Source organism: Vipera ursinii, assembly GCF_947247035.1.
Source record: "Vipera ursinii genome assembly, chromosome: 15".
NCBI classification, from domain to species: Eukaryota; Metazoa; Chordata; class Lepidosauria; order Squamata; family Viperidae; genus Vipera; species Vipera ursinii.
In genome coordinates, this window is record NC_139528.1 from 7423567 (window position 1) to 7443375 (window position 19809).

Sequence of the window (19809 nt, forward strand, 5' to 3'; positions counted from 1 at the left end):
TGACCTCCCAAGGTCCCTTCCAGTTCTATTCTGATTGATTTGACTAGCACTGATGTGGGTCATGAAACATCTGCAAGAAAACAGCCAGGCTCAGAGAGCACCAAGGAACTTAACAGTTCAACTCTGAGCTACAAAAATTGGTTTTTTAAAAAAATGCTTTTGTGCTCAGTCCCCATCCAGGTCCAGCAGGGTTGAAGAAGCCATTTCAGGTTGCTTCCCAGATGTTCTGCGTCTCTCAGCATCCCAAGCCGGATGCCGTCCGACACATCTCTTTGCTGACACCTCCAGAGAAAAGAAGTAATTGCTTTCAGGGGGGTTTTACGGGTACCCTCCCCACCCCCACCCCAAGCAAGGCCCATCGGAGAGGCTGCTGTGGTGGGTTTCCCCGCACTGCATCCTGCCATTAAGATTTTGGTGGCTGGAACTGACTCTCCCACGTCCCTAAAATACACATTAACAGGCACACGTGCACACAGAGCGAGGGTGCTGCAACTCCTCTGAAGTCACTCAAGCGTCCTATCCTGCAAACAGGTCTTCCCCAAGGTCAGGAACCTGAGGGGGGGGGGAGGAGGAGGAAGAGGAAGAAGAAGAAAAAGAGGAAGGAGGAGGTGGAAGAGGAGGAAAAAGTAGAAGGAGGAAGAGGAAATGAACGGGGGGGAGGAGGAGGAGTTAGTTAGAGGACAAGATAGGAGGGAGGGGGAGGGGGAGAAGGAAGGAAGGTAGGGGAAGGAGAAGAAGAGGAGGAAGAGAATGGGGAGGAGGAGGAGGAGTCAGAGGAGAAGAGAAGATAGGAGTAAGGAGGAGAAGAGAAAATGGGAGGAGGAGGAAGACAGGAGGAAAAGAGGAGGTGGAGAAATGGAGGATGGAGGCTTCTTCCGGCCATGGGCAAAAGCAGCCCTCAACAAGGGCATTTTGGGGGGCGCTCTCCGCTCTGGCCCTGTGCGGAGTCTCTCGGGGGTGGGGGTGGTGTTCTGAAACCCCCCCGGGAACACAAACCAAAGAAAGGGGGCACACAGAGACCCCCCCCTGCACATGCCCCCTCCCCCCCCCCGAGCTGCAGAGGACAAAGTGAAGACCACCTGCGTCCCCTCTGGCACACACAGCCACACGGCCAGCCAGACGCGACTTGGCAAACCCACACAAAACAACTGGTGGGTGGGAGCAAATTCCTTCCCCACTGCAAGACCCACCACGCGCTTCTGAACCGGCGCACCCTGCGCAGGCCTCTCCCGGGGTGGCAGCCCCTTCTTCTCTGGCGGCACGTTGCCCTCCCCCACCCCGAGAACCTGCCCCTCCTCACCAGCGAAAGAGGAGACAGACCCTTTGGGGAAGGAAGCGTGGGGCTCTGCGGCCGGTGGGTCAGGGTCACTACTACGGGGTGGGCATTTTCCCTGCCCTGGAGGACCAGGGGAGGGGGGGGAGCCCTGTCCCCCTCCCTCTTCGGTATTGCACTCCAATTCTCCCCCCCCCAAGAGATGGGAAATAGATTTGGGTGCAACCGTGCCTTAGAACGAGGCCACAGCCCCCCAACTGTCTTTGCGAGACTGGGCCTCCCCTATTATTTACAGGCCCATCAGTTTTTTTGGGGGGGGCATCTCAGCCCAGCAGGGGGCTTTGCCAACTCCTCTCTCCCCCCTCCCTCTGCTGCCCCCCAGCCCAGCCCCCCAAACTCTGATCCTTTGCTTTCTAGCTGGCCTCCTGGTGGTGGGGGGCAGCCGAGGACGGGAGGTCCAGCTCAGCACACGACGGAGGGGGGGGGTCACCAGCTGTCGCAGACTGGGACGGGTGGATGGCTCCCTCCGCCCACGGGGGGTGGGGTGGGGTGGTCATTTCCAGGGGCGGAGGGGCTCCTAGCTGGCCAGGGTGCGTTGCAAATTCAGACGGTTCATCTTGGCTTCTTCCAAGGCTTGCAGCTTCTGCAGCTGAAGTTCATCCAGATGCCTCCAGAGCTCCTGGCGTTCCTTCTCCTTCTTCAGTTCCCTGTGGGGAGGGGCAGGAGGGGGGGTCAGGGGCGAAGGAGGAGGCTTCCTACCCACCGCCACCCTCCGGTCCACCTCCCCCCACCCCAACCAGGTGCACAGAAGAAATGTCAGAATTCAGAATTAACAGTGTTTGGGGAGGGGGGACAGCCACTGGGCCAAAAATCAGGGGTCCCCAATCCCCGGGCTGCGTCTCGCTCCCGGGCCGTGGCCTATTCAGAACCGGACTGCATGAGCAACGGGCCGGTGCGCGTGCGCACATGCGTGCAGCTCAACTCGCGCAAGTTGAGATGCACGCGCATGCATGCGCACACTGGCCCACAGCTCATGGGGCCTGGTTCCCCTCTCCCCACCCACCCACCCACCCAGGCCGCCAAGCCCCAGAGGTTGGGGCCTGCTGATCTAAATGATTGGTCCAACGTGCAATTCACCAGACTGTACTCCAGGATAACGGTGTTGGGGGTCTTCCAGTCCAACTGGATGCTGAAGCAGACCTACCAACTTCTTGAGGGTAAGATCTGAACACGAGGGGAACAGATTCTGATGTCTCCCTCTTTGGAGGTTTCGGAGACCCCACCTCACCCCCATGGATGGTTTAGCTGTTTTTCCTGAATATCTAGACTTAAGGAGAAATTTCCTGGCAGTGAGAACAATTAACCAGTGGAACGACTTGCCACCAGAAGTTGTGGGTGCTCCATCACTGGAGGCTTTTAAGAGACTGGACAGCCATTTGTCGCAAATGGTATAAGGTCTCCTGCTGGAGCAAGGGGTTGGACTAGAAGACTTCCAAGGTCCCCTCCCAACTCTTGTTATTCTTGTCTTTTATCCTTGGGAATCCCTTCTGACTCCGCAGTTCTGCGATAGTTGCACGAACCAACAACGAACACAATGAGCTGGCTTTGTACAAGATGCCAAGCCCACGCCCATTCACAAGACCAAGCCAAGCTTAGCATCTCATGTGAATTTGGTCGTGCTGTTTCAGGCATGCAGAAAGGGAAGTATTGTAGACTCAGGGTTTAGGGCAGGGATGTCCAATCTTGGCAGCTTGAAGACCCATGGACTTCAAGTCCCGGAATTCCCTAGCCAGCCAAGTCCATGGCTCTTCCAAGTTGCCAAGGTTGGACATCCTTGGTTTAGCTTGTCCAGTTTTCCAACCACATCTTCTGAAACTAGATAGCATGGAGGACCACCACCCTTCCTGGACCGGAGAGCTCTATTCTTCGGTTCCACCACCAAGACTTGCCCCCCCACCCTCTCCTCAACCCCCCCACAGTTCACACACTCACACAAACACACTTACTGCTGTTTCTCCACCTTGTAGGAGGCAGTGAGTTCATCAAAGAGCTTGCCATTCATTTCCATGAAGGTCTTGAGGACGTTGTAGACCAGAGACACAATGGTCCTGGGAAGAGAGATGGGATGGGATGGTGAGGACAAGGAGAAGATGAACCTGGGACACACGGGGGCCGACATCCCTACAGTCCCACAACTATGACAACTCGCCATGGCCAACTGGCTGCAGGGCAAGAGTCACACTAAATAAATATCAGAGAAGTAGTAGAATTAGAATCATTAAGGAAAGGATGCCAAATGAGGGATAAAATAAAATGTGAATGACAAAAATAATGTATATATTTTTAATTGTCTATGGAGATTTTCCATCATCCAGGCCACGGTTGAACCAAAGGTGTTTTTTCAGGAGGCAACTGGACTTTCTCGTTCTTTCTTTGAAGACGTTTCGCTTCTCCTCCCAGAAGCTTCTTCAGTTCTGACTGGATGGTGGGGAATGGAAGGATTTATACTCCTTGCAGACAGCTGGTCATTTGCAAATAATAATAATAATAGTAATAGTAATAATAGTAATAATAATAATAATAATAATAATAATAATAATAATAATAATAATAATAGTAATAATAATAGTAATAATCTTTATTGATTAGCCCGTGGGCCATATCAAGGTGCAGAGTTCCAAACACACATTCTACTAAAATGCAGTAAAAAACAATTTAGAATGGAATTAGTGGAAATATAATTTAGAATAAAATAGAAATAAAATACAATTTAAAATGAAATGGGGATTAAAATACATTTTTAAAATGAAATTAGAATCAAACACAGCAATTTAAGATGTAGATAGATAAAATATGATAAAAGTACATTTCACGGCCACCCCTACAATCTAACCAATCAGTCTCCAATCTGCCGATCTCGGCCGAACCATTTTGCTCCGGGACAGTCGCTGCGTTAAGTGTAATTTTCAAATTCTGGCCGCAGGCAAGTTAAGTTATTTTGATAGGGGGATTCACACTTTTAAGAGAGTTGCTGAGAGTCGTCGGGAGGAACGCCCTTTGAATGGGGTGGAACTAGGAATGGATTTCCAGGAAACAGTGGCAGACTACAGGAATCATCTGCGCTTCGGTTGGCGATGCAGACACCCCAGACTCATCGCCAGCGCCCGTCTTCAACCGTGAAGGGACGCAGGGCTGAAAACATCCTGTAGCCAAGAAGGTGCAAATGCCACCGCTCAGGTGACCCTGAGGACAAGAGATAAACCTCCAAGTGGCCTCAACGACCCTCTGCAGCAATGGCGAACCTTTTAGAGACCGAATGCCCAAAAACTGCCCCCGCCCACTCGCAGGGCCACTCACCACCTCCACGGCCTGTCGCAAATTGCCCAGGCAGTCCAGCAGCGCCATGGTGGCCACGCCCTCCGGCCACGCCCCACAGCACCAACTGCGTGTGACGGGGTGTGAGGGCAAAGTCTCGTCCCCGCTACCCGGCTGCCACGGTGTTGGCTATGCTGCTCTACGCGGGCTGTGCTTGGGGCGACTCTCCTCCAGGGGGGGCTGCTGAGGAGGAGGGGGCCGCGGGCGGAGGCAGGGCTGGGGCAATGGCGCATCTGCCCATAGAGAGAGCTCTCAGGGCCGCCTCTGGCACACGTGCAATTGGTTCGCCACCACTACTCTAAAAAGAAGGCAAACGACCAGCTGTCTGCAAGAAGTATAAATCCTCCCGTTCCCCACCATCCAGTCGGAGCTGAAGAAGCTTCCGGGATGAGAAGCGAAACGTCTTCAAAGCAAAACAAGGAAGTCCAGTTGCCTCCTGGAAAAGAAGCAGCTTTGGGAGAAGGATGAAAGGGAAAGAGGGAGGAGGAAGATGGGAGGGAAAGAAGGAGAAGGATAGAGAGACAGAGAAAAAGAGAAAGAGAAAGAGAAAGAGAAAGAGAAAGAGAAAGAGAAAGAGAAAGAGAAAGAGAAAGGGAAGGAAGGGAGGGAGGGAGGGAGGGAGGGAGGGAGGAAGGAAGGAAGGAAGGAAGGAAGGAAGGAAGGAAGGAAGGAAGGGTCTGCAAGGAGTATAAATCCTTCCATTCCCCACCATCCAGTCAGAGCTGAAGAAGCTTCTGGGAGGAGAAGCAAAACATCTTCAAAGCAAAACAAGGAAGTCCGGTTCCCTCCTGGAAAAGCACCTTTGGGGATATTTCTTTTAACAATGTTAAATAATTAAACTGAATTATTCAATTGTCCTGCAGCGAGTTGTCCCATTCCGACTGACAAAGAGAGCTCAACCTCGGTGAAGGAGTAGGAAGTGGGCTTTCCCCAGATAAGTTTTTCTAACTTGGGGGGGGTATATGCGAGGAAGCCTCCCTTCTCTGACCATGTTCTCCCCGGCGCGGCGCCTGCCTCACTCACGGGTTCCAGTGCTCCTTGGAGACGCGGTAGAGCGTGCCGAAGATGGTGGGAAGCACGGTGTGACAATTGTCCTCCACCAGGCTCAGGATGTATTCGTTGTTCCAGAAATACAGGGCCCGTTCAGCCACCTGGTTTTGGGGGGGAAGGGGGCACACAGCAAAGCCGTGAGCATTTGAAAGCCCACCGGAAAAGTCCCCAGCCCAGCTGCCTTCAATCTAGGCCAGGGGTAGGCAACCTTGGTTCCTTTATGACTCGTGGACTTCAACTCCCAGAATTCCTGAGCCAGCCTGGCTCAGCTTGGAAACCTCTCCCTTTCCCCTCAGCGTGGCTGGCTGAGGAATTCTGGGAGTTGAAGTCCACGAGTCATAAAAGAGCCAAGGTTGCCTACCCCTGGCCTAGGCCTAGGCCGCTTTATGACTTGTGGACTTCAACTCCCAGAATTCGTGAGCCAGCCACACTGAGGGGAAAGGGACAGGTTTCCAAGCTGAGTCAGGCTGGCTCAGGAATTCTGGGAGTTGAAGTCCACGAGTCATAAAAGAGCCAAGGTTCCCCACCCCTGGTCTAGGCCTAGGCCGCTTTATGACTTGTGGACTTCAACTCCCAGAATTCCTGAGCCAGCCACGCTGAGGGGAAAGAGAGGTTTCCAAGCTGAGCCATGCTGGCTCAGGAATTCTGGGAGTTGAAGTCCACGAGTCATAAAAGAGCCAAGGTTGCCTACCCCTGGGCTAGGGAGTCCTCGACTTACAGATATGGTGGAGCCCAACATTTCCCTTGCTAAGCAAGACAGTTTTAAGTGAGTTTTGCCCCATTTTGCGACCTTTCTTGCCACAGCTGTCAAGTGGATCATTGCAGTTTGTTAGGTTAATAACACAGTTGTTAAGTGAATCTGGCTTCCCCATTGGTTTTGTTTGTCAGAAGGTCACAAAAGGGGATCACGTGACACCCCTCCCGGGACACTGCGACCGTCATAAATATGAGTCAATTGTCAAGCTCCGAATTTTGATCATGTGACCCTGGGGATGCTGCAAGAGTCGTTAAGTGTGAAAAATGGTCACAGGTCGCTTTTTTTCAGCGCCGTGGTAACTTTGAACGGTCACCAAATGAATGGCCGTAAGCAGAGGACTACCGGCAAGGCAGTCTTTGGATTACGACCAATTGCTTAACGATGCCTCGCAGTTTTGACGGCCTCAGAAGAAAGGGACTTACGACCCACCCTCAAAGTTACAACTGTCGCGCTGCCCCCTGCAGTCGCCTGATCACAATTGTCCTACGGCTGCAACCTTCCCGCTGGCTTCCAATAAGCAGAGTCAAATGGAGGGGAGGAGGAGCCAGACTCACTTAGTGACGGTTGTAAAACGCAGCCCTGGGCGGGTGGCGACTGGCTTAATGACTGCATTGCTTGGCAACTGAAATTCCCCAAGATGGTTCCCCCCCCGCCCTTTGCTCGGCGCCCCCTCCCCAAAGGCACCTGGAAGTGGGGGCTGGCGATGCACCGGGCCACCTGCTTGAAGAGTGGCTCCTGGATCTTCACAAACTGCGATGGTTCGATGACGTCCAGGATCTCCTCAATTTCTCCTAGGAGCATCACCTGAACAAGCCGGGGGAGGGAGAGGACATGAAAAGAGGGGGGGGGCCTCTAGCAGCAGGCAGGGTGATGCATTTGCAGGACCTTCCCCCCATTGGCATGGGTTCCCCCCCTTTCCTCCGTCGTCCCCACCCTGTACCTCTTTTTGGGTGCAGGTCTTCGGCCAGTATTTCAAGAGACCGCGGATCACCTGCAAAAGGAAAGGAAGTTATTCATTCGCTTTTATTCAGCCTATGGCAGGGGTAGGCAACCTCGGCTCTTTTATGACTCATGGACTTCAACTCCCAGAATTCCTGAGGCAGCCTGACTCAGCTTGGAAACCTCTCCCTTTCCCCTCAGTGTGGCTGGCTCAGGAATTGTGGGAGTTGAAGTCCACAAGTCATAAAAGGGCCAAGTTTGAAGACCCCTGGTTTAGTGTATAGGCCAGGGGTAGGCAACCTCGGCTCTTTTATGACTCATGGACTTCAACTCCCAGAATTCCTGAGCCAGCTCTGCTGGCTCAGGAATTCTGGGAGTTGAAGTCCATGAGTCATAAAAGAGCCGAGGTTGCCTACCCCTGGCCTATGGCATCTGCAGAGGTCACACAATCATTGATATGCACATTTATTTTAAATAAAGTGCCAGCAAACAAACATACATATGTACATCCATATTTATATATTTCTCAGCTTACAACCGTTCACTTAGCGACCAAAGTTAGAACGACACCGGAAAAAGTGACCTACGACCGTTTTTCACACTTATGACCGTTGCAGCCCTCCCACGTTGAGGTGATCACGATTCAGACGCTTGGCAACTGACTCGTACATATGACGGTCGCTGCTGTGTCCCGGGGGGGGGTCACGTGATCCCCTTTTGCGACCTTCTGACCGGCCAAGTCAATGGGGAAGCTGGATTCGCTTAACGACCGTGTTTCTAACTGCAGTAATTCACTTAACAACCGGGGCAAGAAAGTTCGTGAAGTGGGGCAAAATTCGCTGAACAAATGTCTCATTTAGCAACCAAAATTTTGGGCTTCGGTTCTGGTCGTAAGTCAAGGGCTACCTTGTATGCGTCAAGATTTTGTATGTATCCTTTGTAGACGATGGGTCCAAGATCCCCGCCTCTTAACGAAACGCAGCCTCTTCCAGAATCATCTAAATCTTTACTGGTCTTTTATTTTGGAGGCGTGCTGCTCCTACCTATGGAGGCTCTACTGCCAGCTTCCATAGCTTTACACAGCTCGGAGGCCTGCCCTTTCTTTATAAAAAAAAAGCCCTGTGGGAAACTGCTCAATTGTGAAGCAGCTGTAGTCATAAAACAAGGACGAGCTGTGTATATATAAGATATGTGGACCATACAATACGGGAGAAAAAAATATTAAATTAAGATAAAACCGTAAGACTATCGCCATAATATGGAGCCACAGAATTGCAATGGGATAGATGGCATAATTCAATAGAGAGAAAGAGAGAATGAAGGAGAGGGGAAAAAAATTGGAATTTTAAGCCACCCAGAGTCACTGGGTGGGATTGGGCAGTTCTAGAAATGCAAGGAACAAAAAAATAAGTAAACTCCTGCTGTGGATCAGAGGAGGCTCTTGCACCCAGGTCCGCTTCCACGCTGCCCAAACTTGCCCAGCCACCTGTGGCCCTCCACCCTGCTGGGGCCACGACCCCTGCCCTGCTGCTTGTCCCCCGCCCCTCGCAAAGGCCGGACTCACGTGCTCGGTCAGCGTGGCATCTTTTTCCAAGAACTGGACCACGCAGTAGGCCAGCTGCAAGAGAGGAGAGGAGACCATTTCTCAAGGTCCTTCTTTCTCCCCCGCCGCTGCCCCCCCTTCTGCTTCTGCAGCCCCCAGCCAGCCTAGGCGATAATCCCAGAAAGCCAGGTTAACCCGCGCGGATAGGAGACCACTCAGAAATCCCACAGCAACAGCCAGGGCAGACCAGTTCCTTGTCTGTTCTTCTCCCCTCTTATCCTGACCGGGCTAACTAGGACTTCCCTTTTCAACCTGCAGGTTTGTCACAACCAAGGACACTGCTATTGCGCCCCCCCCTTTGTTGCCTTGGGGGCAGCGTGGGCAGTGGGCCCCCACCCCACAGGGAGGCAAGTCAAGTGAGAGTGGGCGCAGAGCAACAGAATCCAGGTCAGGGGCGCAAAGAGCCAAAGACCCCCGGATGCCTCCCTGAACCGCGGAGTGCCCCAAGCGCTCCTCTCCGCGCCCCCCCCCGTCCCCAGGCACTGCTGGCTCACCTGGGCGTGGAAAATGGAGAGTGACTTGACGGAGTGAAGCGGGATGAGGACCCGGATGAGGAACTGCTTGTGTTCCGCCTTCAAGGGCAGGGCGAAGCCGTTGATGATGCTGTGAAAGCGAAGCCGAGGGAGGGGTTTACGGGAGGGAGGGAGGGTCATCCCTTGCAGGGTCGTTGTTGTCGCAGCCAATTTCTCCTTATCAGTGGCGGGGGGATCTAGATCGGGGCTTCCCAAGTAAGCAACCTGAACGAGTGGACTTCCAACTCCCACTCCGTTCAGTCTACGGATAAGAGAGGGAAACAAGTCTCCCAAAATTCCAAGGGCTGCTGCAGGGAAGCAGAAAAAAACTTTCGTTTCTGTTCTCCCCTGTGGGCAGGAGAAGGACCGGTGGACTCTAAAAACCATACTTCGAAGAAATCCAGACCAGGAGGAAATTGTTTGTACCGGCAGCCTGTGGAACAGACTGCCACGTGAAGTGGGAATTTCTCCTTGCCTAAAGGTCTTCGACCCAGAGGCTGGAGGGCCCTCCTTCAGAGACTGTCTCCTGAACCCTACCCTAAGGGGGGGGGGGGGTTGGGACTAGATGACCTTGGGGTCCCTTCCATCGGGAGGAAACTCTGCTTTAAAGGACAGGGGGGGGGAGAACGGCCATCCTTACACGGAGGAGCGTTGCTTCTCCCAGCCCTGAAAGATTTACCTCCCGAGGATCTCCAACAATTCAGCCACTCCGTTGAAGTGTTCCATCTCGTAAATGAACCTGCCAGGGGGGAAGGAAAAAAAAGAAACAGGGAAGGTCGCGTGTGTTGGACCACTTTATAGTCGTCTGGCCCGTTATATAGCTAGCTTAGGAATTAAGAAGTGTGTTTAGAGCATTTAGCATTTAAAGGGTTAAACGCTCTCTCCTTAAAAGAGCTGTTAGGTTGGAACAGTTAGCATTTAAAGGGTTAAATGCTGTCTCCTTAAGAGATGGCCTCTGGGAAATGTAGTCCAGTTGTTGGTCAGTCCTATGTCTTATCTAGTCGGTGGGAGGGGCTTCAAAGTTTATTACAGGATATCCTGGCCACGTGCCAAGGTGGCAAAAAGCTTTTGTTCTATCAAGCCGCATGCACGCATCGATTGGGATCCTCAACGATGCCGAGCTGATATGGGGGAATTATTTCTTTTTTGCCCTGCGTGGATGGACAAATACCGTATATAAATATGAACAGAGGTATCTACAGCAAACGTGAAGTCTGCCTAGAATTCCTGATCAATAAATATTTGTTTAAAACCATTCCGGGGAGTTTACCCTATCTGGATCGGGGCTATAACGCAGCTCAGTCTACGTTCCAGTATATCGCATTCTCGCCGCTGCCTTCCCCGCGGGATGGGCATGCAGGCAACTGTCATCCCCTTCTCCCCTCTGCTCCCTTTCCCCACCTTCATGAAAGGCAACAGGGAGTCCTCGTTTAGTGGCCATTCGAAGTTACGATGGCATGGGAAAAAGCAACTTCTGACCGTTTTTCACACTTAACGACCATTGTGGCATCCCAGTGGTCATGTGATCAAAATCCAGACTTGTGTTTATCACCGTTGCAGTGTCCTTGTGTGTGTTTGTGTGTCACGTCATCCCCTTTCGTGACCTTCTGACATGCAAAGTCAAGGGGGGGGGGGAAGCCAGATCCACTTAACGACCGTGTGACTAACTTACCGACTGCAGCGCTTCACTTAACAACTGTGTCAAGAAAGGTTGTGAAATGGGCACAACTCAACTTAACAATGGTCTCGCTTTGCCAAGTAAAATTTGGGTAAAATTGTGGTCGTACATCCAGGACTACTTGTACCATGATGCCAAGCTAGCCCGAGACCGGGAGAAGATCCACAAGATTCCCAATCAGAAGGGTCTTTCCCTCTAAATAGCCTTCCTGCTCTAGGAAGAGAATCCAGGGGGATCTTGGACTCTCTCACACAAAGTGGGTTCACACAACGCCCCACCCACCTGCTCTAAGCCTCTGGGGGGCTTAACAGATGCAGATGATGCAAAAATAACCATTCCAGCTTTCCTTTAACCATGAGAAATGGGATGCAAATATTTTAAATTAAAGTATCTCAGACTTGGCCCCTTTAAGGCATGTGGAGTTCGGCTCCCAAAATTCCCCACCCAACATCTTTAATATGGGTGGACTTCAATTCCCAGAATTCCCTAACTAGCACACTTTAAGTGGGGTGGAACTCACCTCCCAGAATTCCCCAGCCAGCATGGTTTTTAAGATGGATGGACTTCAACTCCTGCCTCTTGGCTAGGGAATTCTGGGAGTTAAAAGGCCACACATTTTAAAGGGGCCAAATCTGAAAAACATGTGTTTTAAATCCACTTAGGCTTAAACAAGTCACGTGTCAGGACCCACCCCAAACCACGTCTTAGGAAGACAAAATTCTTGTAGTCAAATCTATTCCAAAAAGAATCTTTACTATGACATGCTTGGTTGTAGGAGCGAGACAGGACTTAATATTTCCACGAAGTAAACCCTTATAAAGAGTTCCCGGTTTAACCCCCCTTAATCCCCATTTGGTCAGTCCCCCATCCTTCCTCTCGTATCATCCATCTCGTGGGAAAAAGGAAGTTAGGACCCTTTATGTTTATTGCTGTCTTCCGTGACAAAAACCAGATGCTAGCCCCCCCTTTTGTTTCCCCAGTTCAAAAGGCTTCTCCTTTCCTTTGAAATGCCTATTGCCGGTTCAATACACATTTATTCTCTTCTCTTCGGGAGATGGCAGAATCCATGGAATAATGTTTGAAACATTCCATTTATGAATATGATATAAATGGATTCTGACATCACGGTTCTTGGGAAATTAAGGCAGTGAGAAGAAATCAGCTGGCAGAGAAAAGAGGGGAGAGCACAGAATTAATTCTTTGGGCCTGCTGGCATGCCTCCCCTGCTGCCCCCCAATATCTTGCCATTCGAATAATTTCAACATTTGGTTAGAGCAGGGGTAGGCAACCTTGGCTCTTTTATGACTCGTGGACTTCAACTCCCAGAATTCCTGAGCCAGCCAGGCTGAGGGGAAAGGGAGAGATTTCGGAGCTGAGCCAGGTTGGGTCAGGAATTCTGGTAGTTGAAGTCCACGAGTCAGAAAGGGGCCATAGTTCCCCCATGCTGGCTCAGGAATTCTGGGAGTTGAAGTCCACAAGTCATGAAGGGGCCATAGTTCCCCCATGCTGGCTCAGGGTTCTGGGAGTTGAAGTCCACAAGTCATGAAGGGGCCATAGTTCCTCCATGCTGGCTCAGGAATTCTGGGAGTTAAAGTCCACGAGTCATGAAGGGGCCATAGTTCCCTCATGCTGGCTCAGGAATTCTGGGAGTTGAAGTCCACCAGTCATGAAGGGGCCATAGTTCCCCCATGCTGGCTCAGGAATTCTGGGAGTTGAAGTTCATGAGTCATAAAAGAGCCAAGGTTGTCTAGCCCTGGGTTAGAGAAAAGGGTGTGTGGGTCACTCCCTAGCATAGTGTTTCTCAAGCTTGGCCACTTAAAGACTGGTGGACTTCAACTCCCAGAATTCCCCCGCCAGCAGGCTGGAGTTGAAAGTCCACTCATCTTAAAGATATCAGCTTCCAAATTCTGGGACATCCAAGTTCATCCAGCTTAAAAGATACTGGCTGGGGGACTCTGGGAGTTGAAGTCCATCTGTCCTAAAGTGGCCCAGCTTGAAAACTGCTCTGCAGCCTCAGTTGATAAGGTTCTCCTTGGCATTAATCGGAGACTTTGTGCCAAATTAGAAATGAGAAAAGGTTGCAGACAACACAACACACCTTCATCGTTTGGGGATGAAAACCCAGGCAAACCTAAGGCGAAGAAGCCACTCACCTCAAAAAAATGTTATTGCATTGCTTGCGAATATATGCCCGAAGGCCCAGGAACTTGCCGTAAACCCGGTGAAGGATGGTCTTGAGGTATTCACGCTCCCTGGGGTCTTCGCTGTCAAACAGTTCTAGCAGCTGAAGGGGGACGAAAGAGGAAAAAGAGCATTGCCAAAGGTTTGGAAGGTTTTCTGCCTCATGGCCTTAATTTCATTGCAAGTTATTAAATCATCCTAATGGGCAAGACTAGGACTGTTATATTTTATTATTCTGTTTCTCTTCTCTTCTATTGCATTCTCTTCTAATTGTATTCCATTCCATTCTTCTATTCTATTCTACTCTACTCTACTCTCTTCCATTCTCCATTCCATTCCATTCTATTATCATCCATATTCTATTCTATTCTATTCTAAAATCCATTCAATTCCATTATTCTATTCCATTCCATTCCATATTCTATTCTATTCTAAAATCCATTCTATTCCATTATTCTATTCCATTCCATTCCATTCCATTCCATATTCTATTCTATTCTATTCTATTCTATTCTATTCTATTCTATTCTATTCTATTCTATTCTATTCCATTCCATTCCATTCTAATTCTATTCTATTCTATTCCATTCTATTCTATTCTATTCCATTCCATTCTAATTCCATTCCATTCCATTCCAATTCTATTCTATTCTATTCTATTCTATTCTATTCTATTCTATTCTATTCTATTCTATTCTATTCTAATTCTATTCCATTCCATTCCATTCCAATTCTATTCTATTCTATTCTATTCTATTCTATTCTATTCTATTCTATTCTATTCTATTCCATTCCATTCTAATTCTATTCTATTCCATTCCATTCTAATTCAATTCTATTCTATTCCAATTCTATTCTATTCTATTCTATTCTATTCCATTCTAATTCTATTCTATTCCATTCTATTCCAATTCTATTCTATTCTATTCCATTCCATTCTATTCTATTCCATTCTAATTCTATTCTATTCTATTCCATTCTATTCCATTCCATTCCAATTCTATTCTATTCCATTCCATTCCATTCCATTCTAATTCTATTCTATTCTATTCCATTCCATTCCATTCTAATTCTATTCTATTCCATTCTATTCCAATTCTATTCTATTCTATTCTATTCTATTCTATTCTATTCTATTCTATTCTATTCTATTCTATTCTATTCTATTCTATTCTATTCCATTCCAATTCTATTCTATTCCATTCCATTCCATTCCAATTCTATTCTATTCCATTCTATTCTATTCTATTCCATTCCATTCCATTCCAATTCCAATTCCAATTCTATTCTATTCTATTCCATTCCATTCCTATTCTATTCTATTCTATTCTATTCTATTCTATTCTATTCTATTCCATTCCATTCCAATTCTATTCTATTCTATTCTATTCTATTCTATTCTATTCCATTCTATTCCATTCCATTCCAATTCTATTCTATTCTATTCTATTCTATTCTATTCCATTCTAATTCTATTCTATTCTATTCCATTCTATTCCATTCCATTCCATTCCAATTCTATTCTATTCCATTCTAATTCTATTCTATTCCATTCCATTCTAATTCTATTCTATTCTATTCTATTCTATTCCATTCTATTCCAATTCTATTCTATTCTATTCCATTCCAATTCTATTCTATTCTATTCTATTCCATTCCATTCCAATTCTATTCTATTCTATTCTATTCTATTCTATTCTATTCTATTCTATTCTATTCTATTCTATTCTATTCTATTCCATTCCATTCCTATTCTATTCTATTCTATTCCATTCCATTCAAATTCTATTCTATTCTATTCTATTCTATTCCATTCCATTCCTATTCTATTCTATTCTATTCTATTCTATTCTATTCCATTCCATTCAAATTCTATTCTATTCTATTCTATTCTATTCTATTCCATTCCTATTCTATTCTATTCCATTCCATTCAAATTCTATTCTATTCTATTCTATTCTATTCTATTCTATTCTATTCTATTCTATTCTATTCTATTCTATTCTATTCCATTCCTATTCTATTCTATTCCATTCCATTCTATTCTTCATTCCACTATTCCTATTCTATTCTATTCTATTCTATTCTATTCTATTCTATTCTATTCTATTCTATTCCATTCCATTCCTATTCTATTCTATTCTATTCCATTCCATTCAAATTCTATTCTATTCTATTCTATTCTATTCTATTCCATTCCTATTCTATTCTATTCTATTCTATTCCCATTCCATATTCTATTCTATTCTATTCTATTCTATTTTATTCTAATTCTATTCTATTCTATTCTATTCTATTCTATTCTATTCTATTCTATTCTATTCTATTCTATTCTATTCTATTCTATTCCATTCCATTCCATTCCTATTCTATTCTATTCCATTCCATTCTATTCTTCATTCCACTATTCCTATTCTATTCTATTCTATTCTATTCTATTCCATTCCATTCAAATTCTATTCTATTCTATTCTATTCTATTCTATTCTATTCTATTCTATTCTATTCTATTCTATTCTATTCCATTCCATTCCATTCCTATTCTATTCTATTCCATTCCATTCTATTCTTCATTCCACTATTCCTATTCTATTCTATTCTATTCTATTCTATTCTATTCTATTCCATTCCATTCAAATTCTATTCTATTCTATTCTATTCTATTCTATTCTATTCTATTCTATTCCATTCCATTCCATTCCTATTCTATTCTATTCCATTCCATTCTATTCTTCATTCCACTATTCCTATTCTATTCTATTCTATTCTATTCTATTCTATTCTATTCTATTCCATTCCATTCCATTCCTATTCTATTCTATTCCATTCCATTCTATTCTTCATTCCACTATTCCTATTCTATTCTATTCTATTCTATTCCATTCCATTCAAATTCTATTCTATTCTATTCTATTCTATTCTATTCTATTCTATTCTATTCTATTCCATTCCATTCCATTCCATTCCTATTCTATTCTATTCCATTCCATTCTATTCTTCATTCCACTATTTCTATTCTATTCTATTCTATTCTATTCTATTCTATTCTATTCTATTCTATTCTATTCTATTCTATTCTATTCTATTCTATTCTATTCTATTCTATTCTATTCCATTCCATTCCATTCCATTCCTATTCTATTCCATTCCATTCCATTCTATTCTTCATTCCACTATTCCTATTCTATTCTATTCTATTCTATTCTATTCTATTCTATTCTATTCTATTCTATTCTATTCTATTCTATTCTATTCTATTCTATTCTATTCTATTCTATTCCATTCCATTCCATTCCTATTCTATTCTATTCCATTCCATTCTATTCTTCATTCCACTATTCCTATTCTATTCTATTCTATTCTATTCTATTCTATTCTATTCTATTCTATTCTATTCTATTCTATTCTATTCTATTCTATTCTATTCTATTCTATTCTATTCTATTCTTCTCTGTCTGTCTGTCTCTCTCTCCCCTGCTTGAGCAGGAGGCCCTACACCATTTCAAACAGGTGGTTGTCCAGTCTCTTCTTGAAAACCTCCCGTGTTGGGGCACCCACAACCTCTGGAGGGAAGCCGTTCCCACCATGATTCCCAGCCACGAAACCCTAACCCTTTCCCTCTCGCTTACCATCAATACGAATTTCTGGTCTATGTAGCGCTTGGCAACCGAGGGTTGGAAGTCTGGACTTTCAAGGAACCGGAGGAAAAATTCATATACCAGCTGGAAAGAGAAGAGAGGGACTCCGTCAAACCCAACTACCACTTTCTTCTTCCGCCAGGAGGCAAAGGTTGAATGCCTGGAAAAGGTGCCAGCTGGTGATACATCCGAAACCCTGGAGCCTCTAGTCAAGGGGACCTCTTAATCTCACGGCCTTCGGAACGACTCTTACTTGGAGATGGGGCCAAGATGGTTCCAGGTTTGGTTCGTCTTCTTCGGGATCGAACTCAGGGTTCTCACTGGGTGGAAGAATTCGGAAAATGTTGACTGAGATCTGCAGAGAGAGACAGGACAGATCAGCCCAAGCCCGTACCCTGGAAGAGAGGTAACTTTTCAAGGTCGGCTGAGCCAACCAGAAGAGACTCCACCCAAGCTTCAGATCCACAGAATCAGAATTGAGCTGGAAGGGACCCTGGAGGTCTTCTAGTCCAACCCCCTGCTCAAGCAGGAGACCCTAGACCATTTCAATCAATCAATCATCAATCAATCAATCAGAATAGAGCTGGAAGGGACCTTGGAGGTCTTCTAGTCCAGCCCCCTACTCAAGCAGGAGACCCTAGACCATTTCAATCAATCAATCAATCAATCAATCAATCAATCAATCAATCAGAATAGAGCTGGAAGGGACCTTGGAGGTCTTCTAGTCCAACCCCCTGCTCAAGCAGGAGAACCTAGACCATTTCAATCAATCAATCAATCAATCAATCAATCAATCAATCAGAATAGAGCTGGAAGGGACCTTGGAGGTCTTCTAGTCCAACCCCCTGCTCAAGCAGCAGACCCTAGACCATTTCAATCAATCAATCAATCAATCAATCAATCAATCAGAATAGAGCTGGAAGGGACCTTGGAGGTCTTCTAGTCCAGCCCCCTGCTCAAGCAGCAGACCCTAGACCATTTCAATCAATCAATCAATCAATCAGAATAGAGCTGGAAGGGACCTTGGAGGTCTTCTAGTCCAGCCCCCTGCTCAAGCAGCAGACCCTAGACCATTTCAATCAATCAATCAATCAATCAATCAGAATAAAGCTGGAAGGGACCTTGGAGGTCTTCTAGTCCAGCCCCCTGCTCAAGCAGCAGACCCTAGACCATTTCAATCAATCAATCATCAATCAATCAATCAGAATAGAGCTGGAAGGGACCTTGGAGGTCTTCTAGTCCAACCCCCTGCTCAAGCAGCAGACCCTAGACCATTTCAATCAATCAATCAATCAATCAGAATAGAGCTAGAAGGGACCTTGGAGGTCTTCTAGTCCAACCCCCTGCTCAAGGCAGGAGACCCTAAACCAGGGGTAGGCAACCTCGCTCTTTTATGACTGGTGGACTTCAACTCCCAAAATTCCTGAGCCAGCCTGGCTCAGCTTGGAAACCTCTCCCTTTCCCCTCAGCATGGCTGGCTCAGGAATTCTGGGAGTTGAAGTCCATGAGTCATAAAAGAGCCGAGGTTGCCTACCCCTGCCCTAGACTGTTTCAGACATCCAGTCTAGAACTAAGAGGAAACTTCCTGTCAGCGGGAACAATTACTCAGCGGAACTCCTTGCCTCCAGAGGTTGTGGATGCTCCATCACTGGAGGCTTTCAAGGAGCGACTGAATAGCCGCTTGTCTGGAATGGGTCTCCTGCTTGAGCAGGGGGGTGGACTAGTCCAGGGGTCTTCAAACGTGGCCCTTTTGTGACTTGTGGACTTCAGCTCCCAGAATTCCTCAGCCAGGCATGCCTGGCTGAGGAATTCTGGGAGTTGGAAGTCCACAAGTCACAAAAGGGCCACGTTTGAAGTCCCCTGAACTAGAACATCAGCAAGGTTCCTCCCACCCTTGTTATTCTTGTTTTTTTGCTTTTATTATACATCAAACTTTTTTGGGGGAGGGGGAGGTGTCTTCAGGTCAGTGTTGACTCCTAGCAACGGCCTGGACTGGTCCCTGCAGGTTTTTGGGCAAGGTTTTTCACAAGCTGTTTGCCATTGCCTCCTTCCTAGGGCTGAGAGAGAGCGACAGGCCCAAGGTCACCCACCTGGCTTTGTGCCTAAGGGGGGGACTAGAACCCCCTACTGCCTGGCTTCTAGCCTGGTGCCTAAACCACAATACCAAACTGGCTTCCTTAGCCGTCAATAGTGCCGTTTCAGTTTAATTTTAAAATGATGAAACAATGATTAATTACAAAATGAATGAATGAACCTTTATTGTCAAAGTACAACCACGTACACATTGAGATTGGCTGAGCCTCCCTTCGTGCCCCCCCCACCCCCAACTCACAGTGACGACAAACCCTCCATCTTATTACACCTTGTGAGCGAATTGCACAACGCACCGGCCTCGCAAGTCAATCGTGCATAAAGCGATGACACATGCATTGGTTTTACTAATTTAAACAATGAACCATGAATAAAGGTTGGCTGTTTCTTACGTGTTTGCATGCTTATAAATGCGGCCGCTAATTAACACATTTTATGTAATGCGGCTCTACCCGTTCCGAGTTTGGAACTCCTGTTTTAAACTATTGGAAGACTGAAAGTTTCATTTAGATCTCCAAATAATTTAATTGTAAAGACAGAGCGACTTTTAAAGAATCCCTGAAAACTACAATCTAAAAGGTACGAATCTTTTCTTCCTTTTGGTAACATGTGTGTGTATCATCTTCAATTCAGGATAGTGATGACTAATGCTTTTGATACGTAATTTCATTTTCCCATTTTTTTAAAAAATGTGGTTTCTTCCTTCTCGCTTT

At 46.6% G+C, this 19809-nt stretch overlaps 1 protein-coding gene across 6 annotated transcripts in view; it reads right to left on the reverse strand.

Annotated features, from left to right (window-relative positions):
- Positions 1-638: 638 nt before the first annotated feature.
- The window catches only part of PPP2R5B (protein phosphatase 2 regulatory subunit B'beta), a 32677-nt gene continuing 13506 nt past the window's right edge, over positions 639-19809 (reverse strand). The window contains exons 3-13 of one of the 6 annotated variants that reach the window (XM_083374237.1): positions 17259-17360; positions 16997-17089; positions 13341-13471; positions 10189-10248; positions 9492-9600; positions 8959-9012; positions 7396-7446; positions 7140-7259; positions 5672-5799; positions 3280-3381; positions 639-1980 (exon numbers count right to left, since the gene is read on the reverse strand). In XM_083374237.1, the coding sequence (XP_083230363.1) occupies positions 1851-1980; positions 3280-3381; positions 5672-5799; positions 7140-7259; positions 7396-7446; positions 8959-9012; positions 9492-9600; positions 10189-10248; positions 13341-13471; positions 16997-17089; positions 17259-17360 (1080 nt within the window). In that variant the 3' untranslated portion in view covers positions 639-1850. Of the gene's footprint in view, positions 1981-3279; positions 3382-3531; positions 3795-3882; positions 3967-3996; positions 4517-4554; positions 4947-5671; positions 5800-7139; positions 7260-7395; positions 7447-8958; positions 9013-9491; positions 9601-10188; positions 10249-13340; positions 13472-16996; positions 17090-17258; positions 17361-19809 lie in introns of those variants that run through there. The other 5 variants (XM_083374241.1, XM_083374240.1, XM_083374238.1 and 2 more) reach the window with 5 other exon arrangements.